The sequence below is a fragment of the Carettochelys insculpta genome, chromosome 19 (genome assembly GCF_033958435.1).
Source record: "Carettochelys insculpta isolate YL-2023 chromosome 19, ASM3395843v1, whole genome shotgun sequence".
Classification (NCBI taxonomy): Eukaryota; Metazoa; Chordata; order Testudines; family Carettochelyidae; genus Carettochelys; species Carettochelys insculpta.
In genome coordinates, this window is record NC_134155.1 from 26,669,592 (window position 1) to 26,688,048 (window position 18,457).

The 18,457-nt window shown below is 47.7% G+C and overlaps 1 protein-coding gene across 2 annotated transcripts in view; it reads left to right on the plus strand.

The window, feature by feature from the left end:
• The window catches only part of BAZ1B (bromodomain adjacent to zinc finger domain 1B), a 129,696-nt gene that overhangs the window by 84,258 nt on the left and 26,981 nt on the right, over positions 1 to 18,457 (plus strand). For both annotated transcript variants that reach the window (XM_075013622.1, XM_075013623.1), the window contains exons 11-13: positions 5,909 to 6,007; positions 7,050 to 7,227; positions 13,105 to 13,290. In XM_075013622.1, coding sequence (XP_074869723.1) covers positions 5,909 to 6,007; positions 7,050 to 7,227; positions 13,105 to 13,290 — 463 coding nt within the window. The remainder of the gene's footprint in view (positions 1 to 5,908; positions 6,008 to 7,049; positions 7,228 to 13,104; positions 13,291 to 18,457) is intronic.

Genomic DNA, 18,457 nt, shown 5'->3' on the forward strand with positions numbered 1-18,457 from the left:
GGTTCTTCTATAGCCCTGGTTTGCCATGCCATGCATATGCAGTAGTGCCTCCTCGTGCTATCTGGCTCGTGCACAGCATGGGCCCTTCAGTTCTTTCTTTACCATCCTCGGCTGCAGACGGAGCTTCACACTTTCTCTGAAAGGCAAAGAATTAGTTTTAACACCACTTACATTTTAAACAGGAAGAAAATCTTGGATAAGGGTAAGTAACCCCCCAAAAAGGCATTAGAATTGGTATCGGGGGTTAGCCGAGTCTGTATCTTCAGAAACAACAAGAAGTCCTGTGGCACCTTATAGACTTACAGATGTTTTGGAGCATAAGCTGTCGTGGACAAAGACCTGCTTCATCAGTAGTGGCAAAGACCCACACTTGCGCATCTGATGAAGTGGGTCTTTGCCAATGAAAGCTTATGCTCCCAAATATCTGTTAGTATTAGAATTAGTTACTGCATTATCACCATGCTGGGCTTCCCAGGCTTCAAACGAGGTGCAGGTTGCAGGGAAGCCATGTTGGTCTCCAGCGGCCACATTTCCTGCATCAAGTGTTTGCCTCATGCAGTCCTACACACATTGTTTCAGCCTCACAGCGAGGGCCAGAAGAGACTGAGCCAACATGCTCAAAACTTATCTTTGTGAAAAGTCCCTCCAATCGCCGGTGCCTGAGCAGCCTTCCACTAAGGATTTGGCATGGGAGATCAAAGATATGGACTTTGCGTATCCCTGTGCCTTGGTCAGCACTCCACTCCCAGCTGTGGACCCTTTCCCACCTTGTTCCTGGCCTCTGGCACCATTTCTGTGGGCCACACCAGTGGGAAAGTCTGCCGTGGTCTCCTCAGCACTGTCTATGCAGGCACCACTGAAGAGGGTTCTCTTGGAACCAAGCCAACAACATTCGGAGCCTCTGATGCCATTCGCCCCACTGGCTTCATCTGCTTCTACTCCAGGGCATAAGAGGTCCTCAAAGACTAAGACCCCGCCCTCGGTGCTGGACCCGGAGAGAAACCAGCACCACTCCAAGTCTCCATGCTGCTCACACCGTTCTGAGTCTGGTGCCTGTTGTAAACTCAGGGCTGTGGCACTGGAGTCAGCACCAAAGTGGCACTAGGACACTGCTTTGTTGAAGTCTGCACGTTGTATCCTAATAGTGTCGAAACAACATCACTGGAACTGGCCATTGAGAGCACACGTGGCACTGGTGCCTTTTAGCTCTCCTCGCTGAGTGTCCCGGTTGCCACCAGCATCCCCACGTCTATCTCCGCATTCGGGGTTTTCGCAAGGCTCAGGGGCTAAGCTGCTCACTCTGGGAAGAGGAGGCTCTGACTGCAGGAGTGTTTTTTCTTCACAATGCTCCAGCCCCATGCACTCCCGCTGGGAGGATGTGCTGCCCACCATGGCCTTCCCACAGCCACCCCCACTGGTTTGCACGCCACCATTCACACACTTGTGAATGGGTGCCGCTGCAGTCATCATGACAGGTGCAGTCACCCCGCTCCTATGCCCTGTCAGCACTGTTGATGGTGTGCAGGGATCATTCCCTATTGGCACAACCTGCTATATCGGCAACATATCTACTGTCTCAACATTCTGGGGCCAAAGATTCCCTGTCAGAGCGTGAGCATGTATCCCTCTGCACCGTTCCTTGTCTTTGTGAGATGACATGCTGCTCTCAATGTTGTCTCCCCCTGAGGATGATGCCAGAGCATTTCAAGAGTTATTCTGGCAGGTGGCCCAGGCTCAGGAAAATGACCAGCAGGAAGTGCTAGTCAAAAAAATAGGTTTCTCTGCACCCTGCATCCATCGTCTTCCAGAATGGTTATGCCTGTGGATGAGGCCATTATGGACCCCTTCAGTGTTTATGTGGCAGATACCAGCATCCATCCCTCCTACTAACAAAATGGCGGACAAGTGTTATTTCGTGGCCTCCAAGGATGTGGAAATCTTATTTACTCACCTGCAGCCAAACTCACTGGTGGTGTATGCTGTCCACAATAAGACAGTCCTTCCATTCCACCCTCCAGGACAAGTAGAGTAGAAAATGAGGCATCATGGAGCACAGAGTCTGTTTCTCTGGGGAGCGAATTATGCGGCCATGTTAGCTGACTACGTCCATCTGAATTATTCCATATTGCAGGAGCTTTCCCTGCCTTATCTGCATTATCCATGAGGGGCATATTGTCACCCGCACAGCTCTGCAGTCCACAATGAACATACATGCAGCTAGGGTCATGGCTTCCACTGTGGTCATGAGGCATACGTCCTGGCTCCAGTCCTTAGGGGTCCCCAGGGATCTGCAGCAGAAAGTGGAGGACCTCCCCTTTTGACAAGCAGCATCTGTTTGCCTCTTAATGTCCCTACCAGAGACCGCAGGGGTAGTTCCAGTAGCAACTGCAACATTTTGAACTTTGCCAGCAGCACAGGTTCCAGTGGTGAAGGCCTAATAGGCAACAACAACAACAGTAATCCACAGCGTCGCACCCTCAACAACTTAAGTAGCAGTTTTGAGTGTGGTCAAAGTTTGAGAGAGCTTTCTGCTCCGGCCATTGCACAGTGTGGGCACCAGCCGTTTCATCACCATCTCTGCCCTTTTTTCCACCGCTGGGCTGCCATTACCTTGGACAAGTGAGTCCATGAGCTGGTGGCCCAGGGGTATTCTATCCCATGTACTCTACCCCACCCACTTCTCTACCCCATCCCTCTGAACATTGGACTTGTAAACCCAGGGTTGTGAGCTCAGTCCTCGAGGAGGCCATTTAGGGGTCTGTGACAAACAGATTATAAAATAAAAATCTGTCAGGGATTGTGCTTGGTCCTGCAGAGAGGGCAGAGGACTGGACTTGATGACCTCTTGAGGTCCCTTCCAGTTCTACAAGATATGATATGACCACTCTCACGAGCATCTCCTCGAGCAAGAAGTTCAGCACCTTCTCCACCTGAGGGATGTAGAATCAGTCCCTGAGGAGTCTCAGAGCAGGGGATTCCATTCATGTACTTCCTAACCCAGAAGAAGAACAGAGGATGGAGGCCCATCCTTGACCTCAGGAGGCTCAACAAATATGTTCTTTATGGACAGTTCAAGATGATGACTTTCACGACCATTATTCTTGCACTGGACAGAAGCAGTTGGCTGTCATCTCTCTCTGTGCTCCAATGTCCTTTGCACATAATATTTACAGGGGAACTTGAGGTTCTCTGGTGATATAGTTATCATTGAGGAAGATGAGGAGCAGATCGTGCAGGTGCTAAATGAGGAAGGGAAGTGGTATGGACAGATTCTCAACATAAATAAAACAAAAACAATGGTATCTGGAGATAAAGAAATAGGAAAATCGGCGCAGATCGGATGGAACTAGAGAATGTGGAGAAGCTCACATATATGGGAGCAGCATAACATATATGATCAAGACTGTAAGAAGGAAAATAGTGAATAGAATAGTGAAAGCAAGAGCAAGTTTGAAAGCAGTGGACGAGATCAGTGGGGAAGGAACGAGTTAAGAGTTACTTAGAAAAACTAGATGTACACAAATCCATGGGTCTGGATTTAATGCACCCAAGGGTACTGAGGGAATTGGCTTACATAGTTGCTGAGCCTTTGGCCATTATTTTTGAAGACTTTTGGAGATCTGGAGAGATCCTGGATGATTGGAAAAAGGCAAATGTCGTTCCCATCTTTAAAAAAGAAGGTAGGACAATCCAGGGAACTGTAGAGCAGTCAGCCTTACCTCAGTCCCTTGGAAAATAATGGAGGGGATCCTCAAGGAATCCATTTTGGAGAAGTTGGATGGTCAAAAATAGTCCAACATGGATTCGCCAAGGCCAAGTCGTCCCTGAACAATTGATTAGTTTCTATGATGAGGTAACAGGCTCTGTGTACATGCGGAAGTCAGTGGATGTGATATATCTTAACTTCAGCAAAGCTTTTGATAGTCTCCCACAACATTCTTGCCCATAAGTTAAGGAAGTATTGCTTGGTTACATGGACTATAATATGGATAGAAAGCTGGCTTAACGGTGGGGCCAACGGGTAGTGGTCAGTGGCTCAATATCTGGATGGTGGTCAGTTTCAAGTGGAGTGCCCCAAGACTCGGTTCTGGGGCTGGTGGTGTTCAACATCTTTATAAATGACCTGGATGAGGGACTGGAGTGCACTCTCAGTAACTTTGTGGATGAGACAAAGCTAGTGGGAGAGGTAGATACGTTGGAGGGTACAGATAGGATCCAGTTTTACCTGGAGAAAGTGTAGAGTCCTGCACTTGGGATGGAAGAATCCCAAGCATTGTCACAGGCTAGGGACCAACTGGCTAAGCGACAGTACAGTGGAAGGGGACCTAGGTATTATGCTGGATGCCGGGGGCTGGACCTGATGACCTCCTGAGGTCCCTTCTAGCTCTGTGATTTTATGATTCTCTGATATGGAAAAGCAAAGTGATTAGCTTTGGAATGAAGCTGAGCATCTTGAAAACGTGTGTATTCAGCAGCATTTTGTATGTGCGTGAGACGTGGGTGATGACGAAAGTTTAAAAGGAAGAATATTGGTGTTCGAGAGGAGTTATAGAAAGATCCTGAGAATAGGATGGATGCAGAAGGTCATCAATGAGGAATTATACAGGAAGATAGAGCCAAATGAGAACCTAATGCAGAAGTACTCTGTTACTGTAGAAGGTTATACAACGGAAGTTACAGCTATTTGGTCATATTTGCAGAATGAAGAATGAAAAGTCAAGACCCTGGTATTCGGCATAATGGACAGTTCAAATAGGAGAAGCAGACCCCACACAGACAGGGTAGATTATATAGTAGATTGTTGCAGAGCTAGTCTACAGAAACTAAGCCACACTGCACTGGAGAGGGAAAGATGGAAGGAAATAGCGATAGAGGCATCAGACACCAACAGGCGCTGAGCCTATGGATGATGATGAGGAGGAGGAGAGCTGGGCTGTTAAGTTCATACGGAGAAGACGTGCCAGCCCTGCTTATGAGATCATCTGTTCAGGGATCCCTTATGGGACACAATTCTATTGTGAAACAAGAAGTCGCCCTGCGGCACCTTTATAGACTCACATATTTTGGAGCGTAAGCTTTTGTGGGCAAAGACCCTATACACATGCAGTTTGCAGGAGCTTCCAGATTTACTATCAGCTGCTCCATGGATAGCAACCTCTGTACTTGTGGAGGGAGTGAACTTTGCAATAATGAGTTTGTGAGAACCAGTGCCATAAAACAGGATGTAATAAAATAGGTTGTGGACTATATAGGACAGATTATGAAACTGCTGTGCTCATAGTAATCACTTGTTGCTGAGTATGATCATCTTTCATGGGAGTTGCGGATCCTCTGCCTGCTGATAAGGCCTATCCTTGAATCACGAGTTATATTACTGGGAGGAGAGGTGTTTCCAGGTATAGCAGGAAACCGTTGACCATAATGTTGTCTGTGGTCCTCCTCAACTTGTCAGCAGGCATTTTCAGAATGCTGGACTTCTCTCCATTTTGAGCAGTTCTGGGCGAGTGTCTCCCAAGTGTCGGTGTCAAAATTGTTGTGCTATGCAATGCATATTCTTGGCCTTTGTGGATAAGATCAAGTGTAGTTTCTATTCTTATCAATCCTTTTCAGCACATCAGCACGATTTTTCAGTTTAGTTAAACAGCTATAGCTTAGTGAACCTAAGCCTTGGGACTGATAACTGTAAATTCAAATACCATTTTTAAACCAGTCTAATCTTAAAAGTATACTTTTTTTTTAAATTTAAATAAAATTATTCCCCTTGCCCATCTTCTTCTGTTTTTCTCCAACCCAGAATTAGCGTCATCTAAGACTAGCCAATGGGGACAACTTTAGGCCTGTGAGAGAGCTTTTATGCTATTTGTTAAGGCAGCATAGCCAGTGTCAGTGCTTCTTGTGTGTCTTTTAGGTTTCTCTGCGATAGTCAGAAGGAGCTGGATGAGCTGCTGGATTGTTTGCACCCACAGGGAATAAGGGAAAGCCAGCTCAAGGAGCGGCTGCAGAAAAGGTGAGGCCACTATTTCTCATACACCTTGCCTATTTCACGGTGCATTCTTTTTGGGGTACACTATCCTGCTAGTAGCATGCGTACAAAAGCGAAGCTTAGTCATGTGCATGTAAAGGAGGGAGGTGGGAAGAATGGCTGCTTCTCTTTTCAGAAACATATTGCAAGTTCTTCCTCAGCAGAAGTCTGACCCACCAAGATGCCTTATCAGGGCCATACTAAATTCCTGGCCATGAAATACTTGTCATGGAGCATGAAATCTGGTCTTTTGTATGCTTTTACCCTATATAATACAAATGTCGTATGAGACCAGTGTTTCTCAAATTGGGGTCCTACAGGAAGTTTCAAGGGGTCACTCACAAAGTTATTTTAGTAGGGCAATAAGGTGGCAGTACCTTTTTTCTCTGCCTTCGGAGAGCTGTGGATGTTGGTGGGATGCCTAGCTCTGAAGGCAGTGCTTATGTAAAGGTGGCAATATCATACTGTATTATCCTTATATCTGTATTGCTGATGATGGTAGCTCAGCCTTAAGAGCTGAGCTATTGGCCAGGAGTGGCCATTCTGCAGTCATTCAGCTCTGATGGCAGCACTGCTGCCAGCAGCAATGCAGAAGTAAGGATAGCAGTACCACAACCGCCGTCCCCCTGGTAACCACCTGACCTCTCCCCACCGTGCCTCTTTGAGTCAGGCTCTCCACAGTTATAACACTATAAAATTTCAAATTTAAATAGCTGAAATTATGAAAATTACAATGTTTAAACAGCTGATGATTATGAAATTGACCAAAATGGGCTGTGAATTTGGTAGGGTGCTGTTTATCAGCGCTTAAATTGCTACCGTCAAAGTTGGAAATAAGGGGCACTGTTCCTCAGAAGCAGGGGTACGGTATGCTATTGAAAACTGATAGTTCTGCACGCCTGAAGCTGGTTGTGTGCAGATTAAACTTGGGCTACTGCTGCTGTCTTCAGCACACTCCAGCTGTTGTTGCCTCTGTTCTGTGTAGCAGCCTGCATGTGTTCAACAGGTGGCTTCTTGTCTTCTCCAGGTATCAGGACCTCACTCATTCCATCCACTTGGCTCGGAAACAAAACCTGGGCTTGAAGTCCTGTGATGGCAATCAGGAGCTGCTCAGCTTTCTCCGTAGTGATCTTATTGAGGTGGCAACGCGGCTACAGAAAGGCGGGCTGGGATATGTTGATGAGACATCAGAGTTTGAAGCCAGGGTGAGGGAACACAGGAATTAAACTTCAACCCATATTGTATCTCTGAAGGGGAAATACTAGGACAAAGCTCTGGCACACCAGGGCTTATGGCTGTTATGGGTTCCTGACCGTAAGCATTTCCAAGAGCAAATAGCTCTAGAAAATCAGTTGACTTCCCTTTTGTGTATTTCATTTCCATAGTGGTGTAATTAAATGTGTCACCAACATCCAACTATGAGCTGGTAGCTCGTATTTCTCAGCATAAAGGCCATCATAACTGAAGCTGGAGGTCCAGCAAAACTCTTAAATTGACTGATTTCCCACAACTTTGAATGGCTTTTTAAAGCTGGCTGTGGTCTTTTAACTTTTCTATCTCTACTGGCATGTTTTCTGGCAAAATATTACAGCAGCATGGCAAAAACAATTGAAAACTGCTCCAAGCTTGAAGGGTGATCCTAAATTGTCTGTTTTCAGTTCTTTAGACTTCCTGTAGTGACACTTCACCACAACGTACTGATACTGGTAGAGAATCTAAAACAGCTGCTGAGCACCCCTCTGAAAGTCCATAGACAACTTTTAAAAATACTGACTTCTCTCCTCTTGCTTTTGAGAGCTATGGAGTATTTTTGGTCAAGAGACCTAGACTGCTGAAGTACCTAAATGAACTGCTTGATGACTACTCTGGTGCTTAATTACCATAGACTCCTTTTCTTGACAGTATTATGAAGGAACTCAACCATCAGTAGCATCCTTTAGTCTATGTAGACTATGGATTGTGCCGTTCGTAGTTCCATTAGGGATCATCATTTGCAGCGTCGACTGTGACTGTGAAGGCCCACACGAGAGTGACAGTCCTTGCTGCATCTGTTGCATGTACAATGGGTGTCTTACAGGTCCTTACTGTGCTTTCTGTGGGCTCGCTTCTCCTCTGCTAGCTGTCTGATCCTCATCTCACCCTTCTGAAGGCCCTTGTGTAGTTCCTTCCTCCATCTGCTGCGATCATCTGCTAGCTCCTCCCAACTGTCCGGCTCGATGTCTACCTCCCTGAGGTCCCTCTTGTAAACGTCTTTGTAGCGCAGCGGGGGTGTCCGGGAGGTCTTTTGCCAGAGGCTAGCTCGCCATACAGGATGTCTTTTGGGATCCTTCCATCATTCATCCTGTGGACGTGGCCAAGCCAGCGGAGCCGCTGCTGCCTGAGGCGGGTGTGCATGGTTGGGATTCCAGCTTGCTCGAGGACAGCGGTGTTGGACACTCTGTCCTTCCACAATATTCCAAGGATGCGCCTGAGGCAGCGCAAGTGGAAGACGTTCATCCTCTTTTCCTGGGGGGCGTACAGGCTCCTAGACTCGCTGCCATAAAGGAGGGTGCTGAGGATGCAGGCTCTGTAGACTTGCATTTTGGTGTGGGTGTACAACTTGATGTTATTCCACACTCTTTCTCGCTGGGTCTGGACAGAGTTGTGGCTGCTTTTCCAATCCTCCTATTTAGCTCAGACTCCAATGACAAGGTGTCAGTGATGGTGGACCCAAGGTAAACGAACTCGTGGACAACCTCTAACGAATAGTTGTCAATGCTGATTGATGGAGGGTCAGCAAAGTCCTGAGCAAGTACATTTGTCTTCTTTAGGCCGATGGAAAGCCCAAAGTCCTTGCATGCATTGGAGAACAGATCCAGCAGTTTCTGAAGCTGGTCTTCTGTGTGTGACACTACAGCAGCATCATCTGCGAACAGCAAATCTGAGGACTTCCCACACCTTGGGTTTAGCTTTCAGCCTTGCAAGATTAAACAGTTTCCCATCAGATCTTGTGTGCAAAAAGATGCCCTCTGTTGAAGATCCAAAGGCATGCTTCAGGAGGAGGGCGAAGAAGATCCTGAACAATGTTGGAGCAAGGACGCATCCTTGTTTGACGCCGCTCCTGATGCTGAAAACATCGGATAATGTGCCGTCATATTGGATGGTTCCTCTCATGTCTTTGTGGAAAGACTGGATAATCTTGAGTAGCCGTGGTGGACAGCCTATCTAGTGGAGGAGTTTGAACAGTCCATCCCTGCTGACCAAGTCGAAGGCCTTGGTCAGGTCGATGAAGGCAATATAGAGTGGCTTCCTCTGCTCCCTGCAATGTCTCCTGCAGCTGCCTCAGAGGGAAGACCATGTCGACGGTAGATCTCTCTGCGCGGAATCTGCACTGTGATCCGGGATACACCCTCTCAGCAATCTTCTGGAGTCTGCTGAGGATGATGCAAGCAAACCGTTTACCAGTGATGCTTAGGAGGGAGATTGCACAGTAATTGTTGGCAGTTGCTTCTGTCTCCTTTGCTCTTGTACAAGGTTACAATGTTAGCATCGTGCATATCCTGTGGAACCTCTTCCTCTCTGCAGCACAGGCACAGTAGCTCATATAGGGGTTCCAGGAGAGTGTCTGTGGCATACTTGATCACCTCTGGTGGTATACCATCCTGGCCCGGGGCCTTTCCTACTGCAATGCTGTCGATGGCTTTCTTCAGTTCATCCACAGTCGGTTCCTGGTCCAGTTCGTTCATTACTGGTAGGAGCTCGATGACATTGAGGGCTGTATCAACCACAATGTTCTCGCGTGAGTACAGCTCGGAGTAGTGCTCGACCCAGCGCTCCATCTGTTTGGCTTTGTCAGCGGTGACTTCACCAGATTTGGATTTCAGAGGTACCATCTTGTTCTGGGTGGGTCCTAATGCCTTCTTGATGCCCTCGTACATTGACCTGACATTACCAAAGTCAGCACTGGTCTGGATGCTGCTGCATAGCTCAAGCCAGTAGTTGTTGGCACAGCACCTGGCCATCTGCTGTACTGTTCTTCTGGCTGCTCTGAGTGCTTGCAGGGTACTCTGGCTTGGCGAGCGTTTGTACTCCAGGAGTGCAGCGCGCTTCTTTTCAATGACTGGAATCATCTCATCGGAGTTAGCTTTGAACCAGTCATTTGTGTTTCTGGCTCTTCTTCCAAACACCAACAAGGCCATGTTATAAATTGTATCCCTCAGATGCTGCCATCTGGATGTCAGATCGGCACGCCCAGGGCTGCTGCGCAGATTCTCCTCGAGGGGTGTCTCTGAACTTTTCGGGTCTCTCTGAGTTTGCCGTCTTTCTGGCATCAATGCGGGGCCTTCCACTTGGTTTAGAGTGGTACAGCTTCTTGGGAATCACCTTGAGTTTGGAGCAAACTAGCGAGCTATCTGTATTGCAGTCGGCACTATGATAGCTGTGTGTCAGAAGGACGTTTTTGAGGTTATCATGTCTAGTGATGACCACATCTAATTGATGCCAGTGTTTCGAGCGTGGGTGTCTCCATGACATTCTGTGCTGTGGCTTTGTTTGGAAAAATGTGTTTGTGATGCACAGATTGTCGTACGTGCAAAGTTCGAGAAGACGCTGTCCATTTTCATTCATTTTTCCCACACTGAAGTGGCCTAAGCAGGAAGGCCATGAGTCACGATTGGCTCCAACTCTTGCATTGACGTCATCCAAAATGTACAGTTGTTTGCGAGCAGTTATTTGCGCTATGGCAGCAGTAAGCATATCATAGAACTTGTCTTTTACTTCCGGTGTGGCGTACAGGGTTGGAGCGTAAGCGCTGATCAGGTGGACAGGACTGCTGCAAGTGTGAAGTATGACCTGAAGGAGTCTTTCTGATCTGCCCATGACTAATTCCACCATTTTGTAGAAGTGTGTTTCTGATGGCGAAGCCAACACCATGCTCCCTGGGTTCTTCTTGGGCTTTACCCTGCCAGAAAAAGGTGTAGTCTTTTTCCTTTAGAGATCCCGAATCTGCGAGTCGTGTCTCTTGCAGAACAGCAATGTCAACTTGGAGCCTCTTCAGTTCCTCATTGATGACAGCGGTCTTTCAGGTGTCGCTGATGTTCTGAAGATCTTCAGTCAAACCGGTCAGCATGGTCCGCACATTCCAGCAAGCAAGCTTAAAACTTTGATGGTTTCCTTTTCTTGTTGATTTTCTTATTGGTTTGCCTGGTGCTCAAATTTCAGTCACTTGTCAGGTTTGGGAACCTTAAGCCTCACGCACCCAGTGAGGCAGGTGAACTGTGGCAGGACAGTACCCTTCTGGCTGGGGGCTGCCCAGCTTAAGGTGGGCGGTGACTGTCCAGTGAGATGCAACTATCTCTCCCACCGTCGAAGGCAACCCCTGGCGCTCGTTCTCTATGCCAGTCGAGCAAGAGCTTATAACCAGTATCTGTTACGTCCCGTGTTGGTTCAACACTGTTAAGCAATGCTGGAGTACCTCTCCAGGCATGAGCCCTGGGCAATTTTTGGGACCCTGGGCTGCCCAGATGCCAGTGTTCCCCTCTCGGCTTTACTGATGTAGTCCAAAGGAGAGGATAACCTCTACGTCTGGCACCAGCTCAGCTTAGGACTGAACCGCCTTACGACTCCCCTCTGGATTTGCTGTCAGGGTTTACTCCCTTAGCCTTGCTCCTTCCCAGGATAACCCACAAGGCAGTGGGGCATGGAGAATGTGGGTAACGATCCCACTACCTCTTGCACCTCCGTGGCACCATGTGTCCCCAGATCTCCCCGTGGCCTGACAACTTTCTCCCCTCCCCAGGACCATCCTCCCCACCCCTCTGCCTCCCATCAGCTACCATCACCCCCAGATCCCGCCCCCACCCCCTTGTCCCCCATCCACTCCCATGTCCCCCCACCTCATCACCCTGCCCCCTATCAGTTCTCATCGCCCCCAGGTCCCCCTTCCCCGGGCCTCTCTGCACCTGGCCATGCACTGCTGCAGCCCCATGTCCTCCAGGAAGGTGCCGATCTCGCGGCCCAGCCGCGCCCTGGGTCCCTGCCAAAGCTACCAACTCTTCTTCTGGCTGTGGCTGCCCCCGGAGCCCCATGGTGCTGCTGCGGGACGCACATGCAGGGATTGGAGGACTGGGACTGGAAGCCCAGGCAGTCTGAGCCAGGCGTGCCACCACCAGCCTCCGTGGGTGCTGCCATCCGCACAGCCATACCACACCCCCCCAAACTACACACCCACCACCAACACCCCTCGGTCTCACCCCCCACACTTCCCCAAGCCCACTTGCGTCCCGCTGCCCACGCTGCACCCTGGGGGCGGCGGGTCCCTCAGCTCCAGCCAGCAGTTGGGAACGCCACAGCTGTAACCATCTTGCCGCCCCTTACCCCTGTAGAAGTAACTAGCTCCCTCTAAGCTCCCCCTGTAAACTCCCTTCTCAAAACTCCCTCCTGTTAGCAACCACCCTGTTTGCAAGTGCCCGGTTGCAAGCTCCCTGGTCGCTTGCCGGGAAGGTTTAAAAAGGTCTGGCCTTCCTGAGAGCCCTTCCCTCTGACTACTGCTCAGCCAATCGGCACGCAGAGCTTAGATTTCAAACCTAATCATGAGCTATGAATCTATGACCTATTGTCTGGTGGTGACAGAGTGTCCTGATGCCATAACTAAGTTGGGGGCAGGCCTTGGCCTGAGACATTGTGGTAGTGATTGAGTCTCTAAATCAGTAATATATAGATTTATTACCTAAAAGTGCCACTGTTATGTAAATTCATTTCCATTTACTGTACTACCATGTATTCATATTTAAACAGTGTGACAGGGAAATGTTTAGTCTATACATTCTCACAGCAAAATGACTGACCAGGTATTCTTTTATCAACTTCAATTGGTTAACATAGTAAAAGCAGTCTCATTGCATCGTTAACCAGTGTAGGTTATAATCCAATCTGTGTTTTTTAATGTCCTGTGCTGCAAAGAGCCACAGGAAACACATTAAAGAGCCACTTGTGGCTCAGGAGTCTGAGCATCACTGGTCTATACTTGCAGGACTAGCTTGCTTGGGAAGTTGGTTGGTTAGGGTGCATTGTCATATGACATGGCTTTGTGGTGTTCCCAACAGGTATCTTCCCTGGAGAGCCTTAAGGATTTTGGGGAATGTGTGATTGCCCTTCAGGCCAGTGTCATTAAGAAGTTCCTACAAGGTTTCATGGCCCCTAAGCAGAAGAGGCGGAAGCATCAAGGAGAGGACTCTGTTGCCAAGGTGGAGGAGGTAGATGAAGAAAGAAAAATGGCAGAAGAAGCTAAGGTATTATTGGGCACTTTAGGATCTCTTTTCTTTTAAATAGCTGCTCTTTGGTCTTACTCCATCTTGGTATGAAGCCCAGCACCTTCTCTCTTCCTGCCCCATGTCAGTTTCTATGTATAATCAAATTGGCATTGTGGGGTATAATCAAATTGCCTCATGCAGTCTCAAATGGTGGTGTCAATAAAAATCATACAGGATCCATATATATTGGCATTGGAAAAGATTCAGAAAAAGGCAACAAAAATGATTCGGGGTTTGGAATGGGTGCCATATGAAAGTTTAAAAGCTGGGGCTTTTCAGCTTAGAAAATGAGACTAAAGGGCAGGATATGACAGAACTATATGAAATCATGACTGGTGTGGAAAATGCATAAGGAAAAATTATTTACTTGTTCCCATAACAAAAGATCTAGGGGTCACCAAATGAAATTAATGGGTAACAGGTTTAAAAGTAATAAAAGGAAGTTTTTCTTCACACAGCATATAGTACACCTGTGGAACTCTTTGCTAGAAGAGGTTGTGAAGACCAAGACTTTAACAGGGCTCAGAAAAGAGCTAGATAAATTCATGGAGGTTCAGTCCATCAAAGGATATTAGCCAGGATGGGTAGGAATGGTGTCCCTAGCCTGTCTGTCAGAGGTTGGAAATGGATGTCAGGAAGGCGATTGCTTTGGTGACTACCTGTTGTGCTCACACCTTCTGAGGCATCAGGCTTTGGCCTCTGTCAGAGCATAGCATACTGGGCTAGATGGATCTTTGGTCTGACCCAGTGTGACTGTTCTTGTGTTCATACTTTAAACTGGTCGGTGTGTTTAGCTTTCTGGTTCCTGTGTGAACGCTGCACTGTTCTGAGTTCTATGGGCTGATCTTCAAATAAGTGAGCTTGTTAGGGAATGTTTTTAGAAAACTGTAAGGAAAATTATACACCCATTTGGAGGGGCTAGTAGAGCTGGTGCCAGTTGTTCTTCATCTTTTAACTTACAGGCATGGAACTGAGAAACATAGAGGTGTCCTGGGAAGTGAGAATGGAGTTGAATAGGTGCTATGCCAGGGAATGAAAGCAGGAGTGGCTGATGGATTGAAAGATTAATAGTTTGCGGGCTTGAGGATTGCATACGGTTTGACTAAACAGCTGGGCAGATGGGCTGCATCTGCCTACAGCAGAGAAGAGTGCTTGCTCATAGCTATTGGTAGGTGCGTGTACACCACATGCAAAGCTGCTGGAAAGTTTTACCATAGCTACTACCTGTTGAGTTGCCTCTAGAGCCCTCTGGAGTGGTGTAAGTGAGACAATCAACATATGACCTTGCTGACCCAACCACCTCTCAGTTCCTTTTTAACACTGATGGATATTGGAACTCTGGCTGATTACCACCACAAGTTTTGTTTTGTAAATAGTTCTCTTTTAGCTGTTGATTGTTGGTTGTTAGTTAGTTAGGGTTAGAATTCACTGGGTAGAAAAAGGTTTTGGTTTCAGGGACTGGTGAATGAGAACATGCTAAGACTTCAAGCAGTACAGCTTCTGCTTGAAGTCCATGCCAACAAGCGACCCCTGCAACTCCTCTCTTTGTTTGGGAGATGCTCACCAGGCTGACAAGCGATGCATTTGCAAGGCTTTTAACCCTTGGACCCTTAAGTCACTTGACTTTTGACTTTGCCTGCTCCTTGTGGAATTTGTTCTCTAGCCTCCCAAGCCGAGAACCCTCATGGGTTCTTCAGTGCGCAGTATGCAGTCTTTCAACCCTGGCCAGCTTTGAAAAAAGACTCCTCCCAACACTGGTGGTCACAAAAGCCTCCTGTCTAGTGCCACTTTCGCTCTCCAGCATGGCCTTCAAACCCCAAGTCATCTATGCTGCCAAAGAATGTTCTCACACGGGTGGCACCCTAAGCTCCGATGCCTCAGTATCATGAGTACTGAGCCTGATCCTCTTGAAGTGTCCAGGAGAAGAATCAGAGCTAGTCAATCCCTCTTCCACACCAGACACCTACCAGGCAGTGCAGGGCCTTAGCAAAATGCTGCGGTCCACAGCACAGACTGAGGACTTTGCCCCTTGGCACCTCTCCGAGACCACGCCTGCCTTAATGGGTCTGCCTGTTCCTGCTCTGGCACCTGACCGCTTGGAGTCCCAGTTTTGCTCTGAGTCCTGGTGTGACTTAAGGCGGCATATCCCATCCTGTTCCACACACAAGTGCTGATGTTCAAGGGTTCTGTGGCAGGCGTCTCTGGCTCAGCGTCTGGATCTTTGACGCTCTCTGCCCACCGCACCAAGGTCTGGCATTGTGTCATCATGGGGCACCAATCATCCTGACAGTGTTCCAGCACAGATTCATCTGCCTGGCACACCAGTCCTGGTGATGAACTGTTTGTGCCCCTTCTTCAGCTTCTTGTCTGGGGACCACATTGACAACATCTCGTCCAAGGTCGATGGACCAGGGATGAAGAGAGGTTACACATCAACCTTCTCAAATTATGTGCTTGCCAGCATTTCCTGCTGCACGTTCAAAGCAAGACCATCTGGATCCTCACAGACCATACCATGGCAATGTTCCATATCCGTCGACAGGGAGGGGCCTGGTCACAATCCCTTTTTCACAGAGGCCATAAAACTGTGGAACTGGTGTATTGGTCACAACATTATCCTCACAGCATCATAGCTGGGTGTGAGCAACACACTCGCAGACTCTCTAAGTCACCATTTCTCCCTGGACCATGAATGAGAGCTCCATCATGAAGTGACCCAACATCTTCCAGATGTGGGGCCATCCAGCCATAGATCTCTTTGCAACACTGGAGAACTCCAAATGCAGCTAGTACTGCTCAAGAGCAGGCAAAGGCCACTAATCTCTACAGGATGCCTTTCTCCTCTCCTGGAATACTCACCTCCTGTATGCCTTTCCACCCTGACTGCCAGAGTCCTCAGGAGAATCTAGACAGACCACGAATTATGGACTCCTAGAATCCAAGGGCTGGAAGGGACCTCAGGAGGTCACTGAGTCTGGCCCCCTGTCTAGAGAATCAACTGTAAGTAAATCATCCAAGCCAGGACTTAAGCCTCTAGTGATGGAGATTCCACCCCTTTTCTAGGTAACACATTCCTGTGCTTCACCACTCTCCTGGTAAAATAATTTTTCCTGGTATTCAACCTACACCTCCCACTCTGTAACTTCAGACCATTGCTCCTTGTTCTGCCATCAGTCATTACATTATCCTTATTGCTCTGGCATGATCCAGACAAATTTGGTTTCCTTTCCTCTTTCACCTATCTCATCACCCTTACTTGCTTCCCAGCCATCTGGACCTCCTGTCCCACAACAACAGTTCCATGCTTCATTCCAGACCACATACTCTCCATCTGATGACCTGTTTTCTCTGTGGATCCCAGAGCATGCACACCACTACTCCCAACAAATGAGAGAGGTGCTGTTGCAGGGCACATGAGAAACAACACAAAAATTACCTGTGCAAGTGGTAATACCTTTCACTTCTCATTCTGGTGCTCTGAAAGGGGCATACAAACCACAAAAGCTGCTCTGCATATGATTCTTGACTACATTCTTTACCTAAAAGACACACCTATCACTGTCTTCACTCCAAATCCACCTTATGGCGATTACAGCCTTCCGTGCCCATATAGAAGGCTTCTTGGTGTTCACTCAGCTGATTGTAAAAAGGTTTTGCAAAGGCTTACAAAACATTATGCCTCCTTGCAAACCTGTACCTCCTGCTTGGGACTTGGAACTTATCCTTCATATGTTGATGGAACCACCATTCGACTCAATGGACACATGTTCCCTAATTTGTTTCTCATGGCGATAACATTAGCTCAGAGAGTGAGCAAGATGGCTACTTTGACCCACTCTCCACCATACACAACCTTCCACACACAAAGTGGTTTAAGACCCCATCCTGCCTTTCTACCGAAAGTGTGCTCTCAATTCCATATCATATAGTCCTATCTACCTTCTAACCTAAACTGCATGCTTTCCATGTGGAGGCCAAACTACACTTTGGATGTCAGGAGAGTGCTCTTACAGGACATATGTCATGCATCCACATGGTCCTCTGGCCACAACTTTGTGGCACCATATTTGATACAATCTCAGACAGACAGAGTTGGTAGTAGCTAAAGCAGCACTGTTCAAAGACATCAAACAGACATCAAAAAACTCCAACCACACAAACCTGTCATCCAGCACTTTAATGGAGTGGGCCATTCTGTTAATGACCTGAAAGTCTGTGCTTTACTGAAAAGGAACTTTAATAACTGTAAACAGAGGGAATGCTCAGAACTGTCATTTATATTCAAATTCGACACATTAACACATGGTTTGAACTGGGACAGCAATTACCTGGCTACGATAAGGACTCTTTTTTTTTTACATAATTTGTTTTATCTAACTCTTAACTTCCCCACCCCACACCCCCCTCCTGCCACCCTTCTGCTCTTCTGATTTGTCAACCTTGATAACAATTCTGGATCTCTGGGCTTTCATACATTTGTTCTGGTATCGCTATATCTGAAGAAGTGGGTCTGTCCCATGAAAGCTCATCACCTAATAAATTCTGTTAGTCTTTAAAGTGCTACATGACTGCAGTTTTCTTTTGATAGAATACAGACTAACCCAGCTATCTCTGTGACTGTTCACAGTAGATGCTCCAAACCAAAACCCACCATTCAACTAATGGGAGTACTGCTCTACAGTCCTCTACTGTAGAGCATCCATGGGGACAGCACTCAAAGAAGAAAGACGTTACTTCATGCAGTAATGATGGTTCTTTGAGATGTGAACATCAACAACTTAAGCTTGCTTGCTGGAATGTGCGGACCATGCTGACCGGCTTGACAGAAGATCTTCAGGCCATCAGTGACACCCGCAAGACCGCTGTCATCAACGAGGAACTGAAGAGGCTCAGAGTTGATATCGCTGCACTGCAAGAGACGCGACTCGCAGATTCGGGATCTCTAAAGGAAAAGGACTACCCCTTTTTCTGGCAGGGTAAAGCCCAAGAAGAACCCAGAGAGCATGGTGTTGGCTTTGCTGTCAGAAACACCCTTCTACAAATGATGGATTTAGTCATGGGCGGATCAGAAAGACTTCTTCGGATCACGCTTCAAACTTGCGCCAGTCCTGTCCACCTGATCAGCGCTTATGCTCCAACCCTGTAC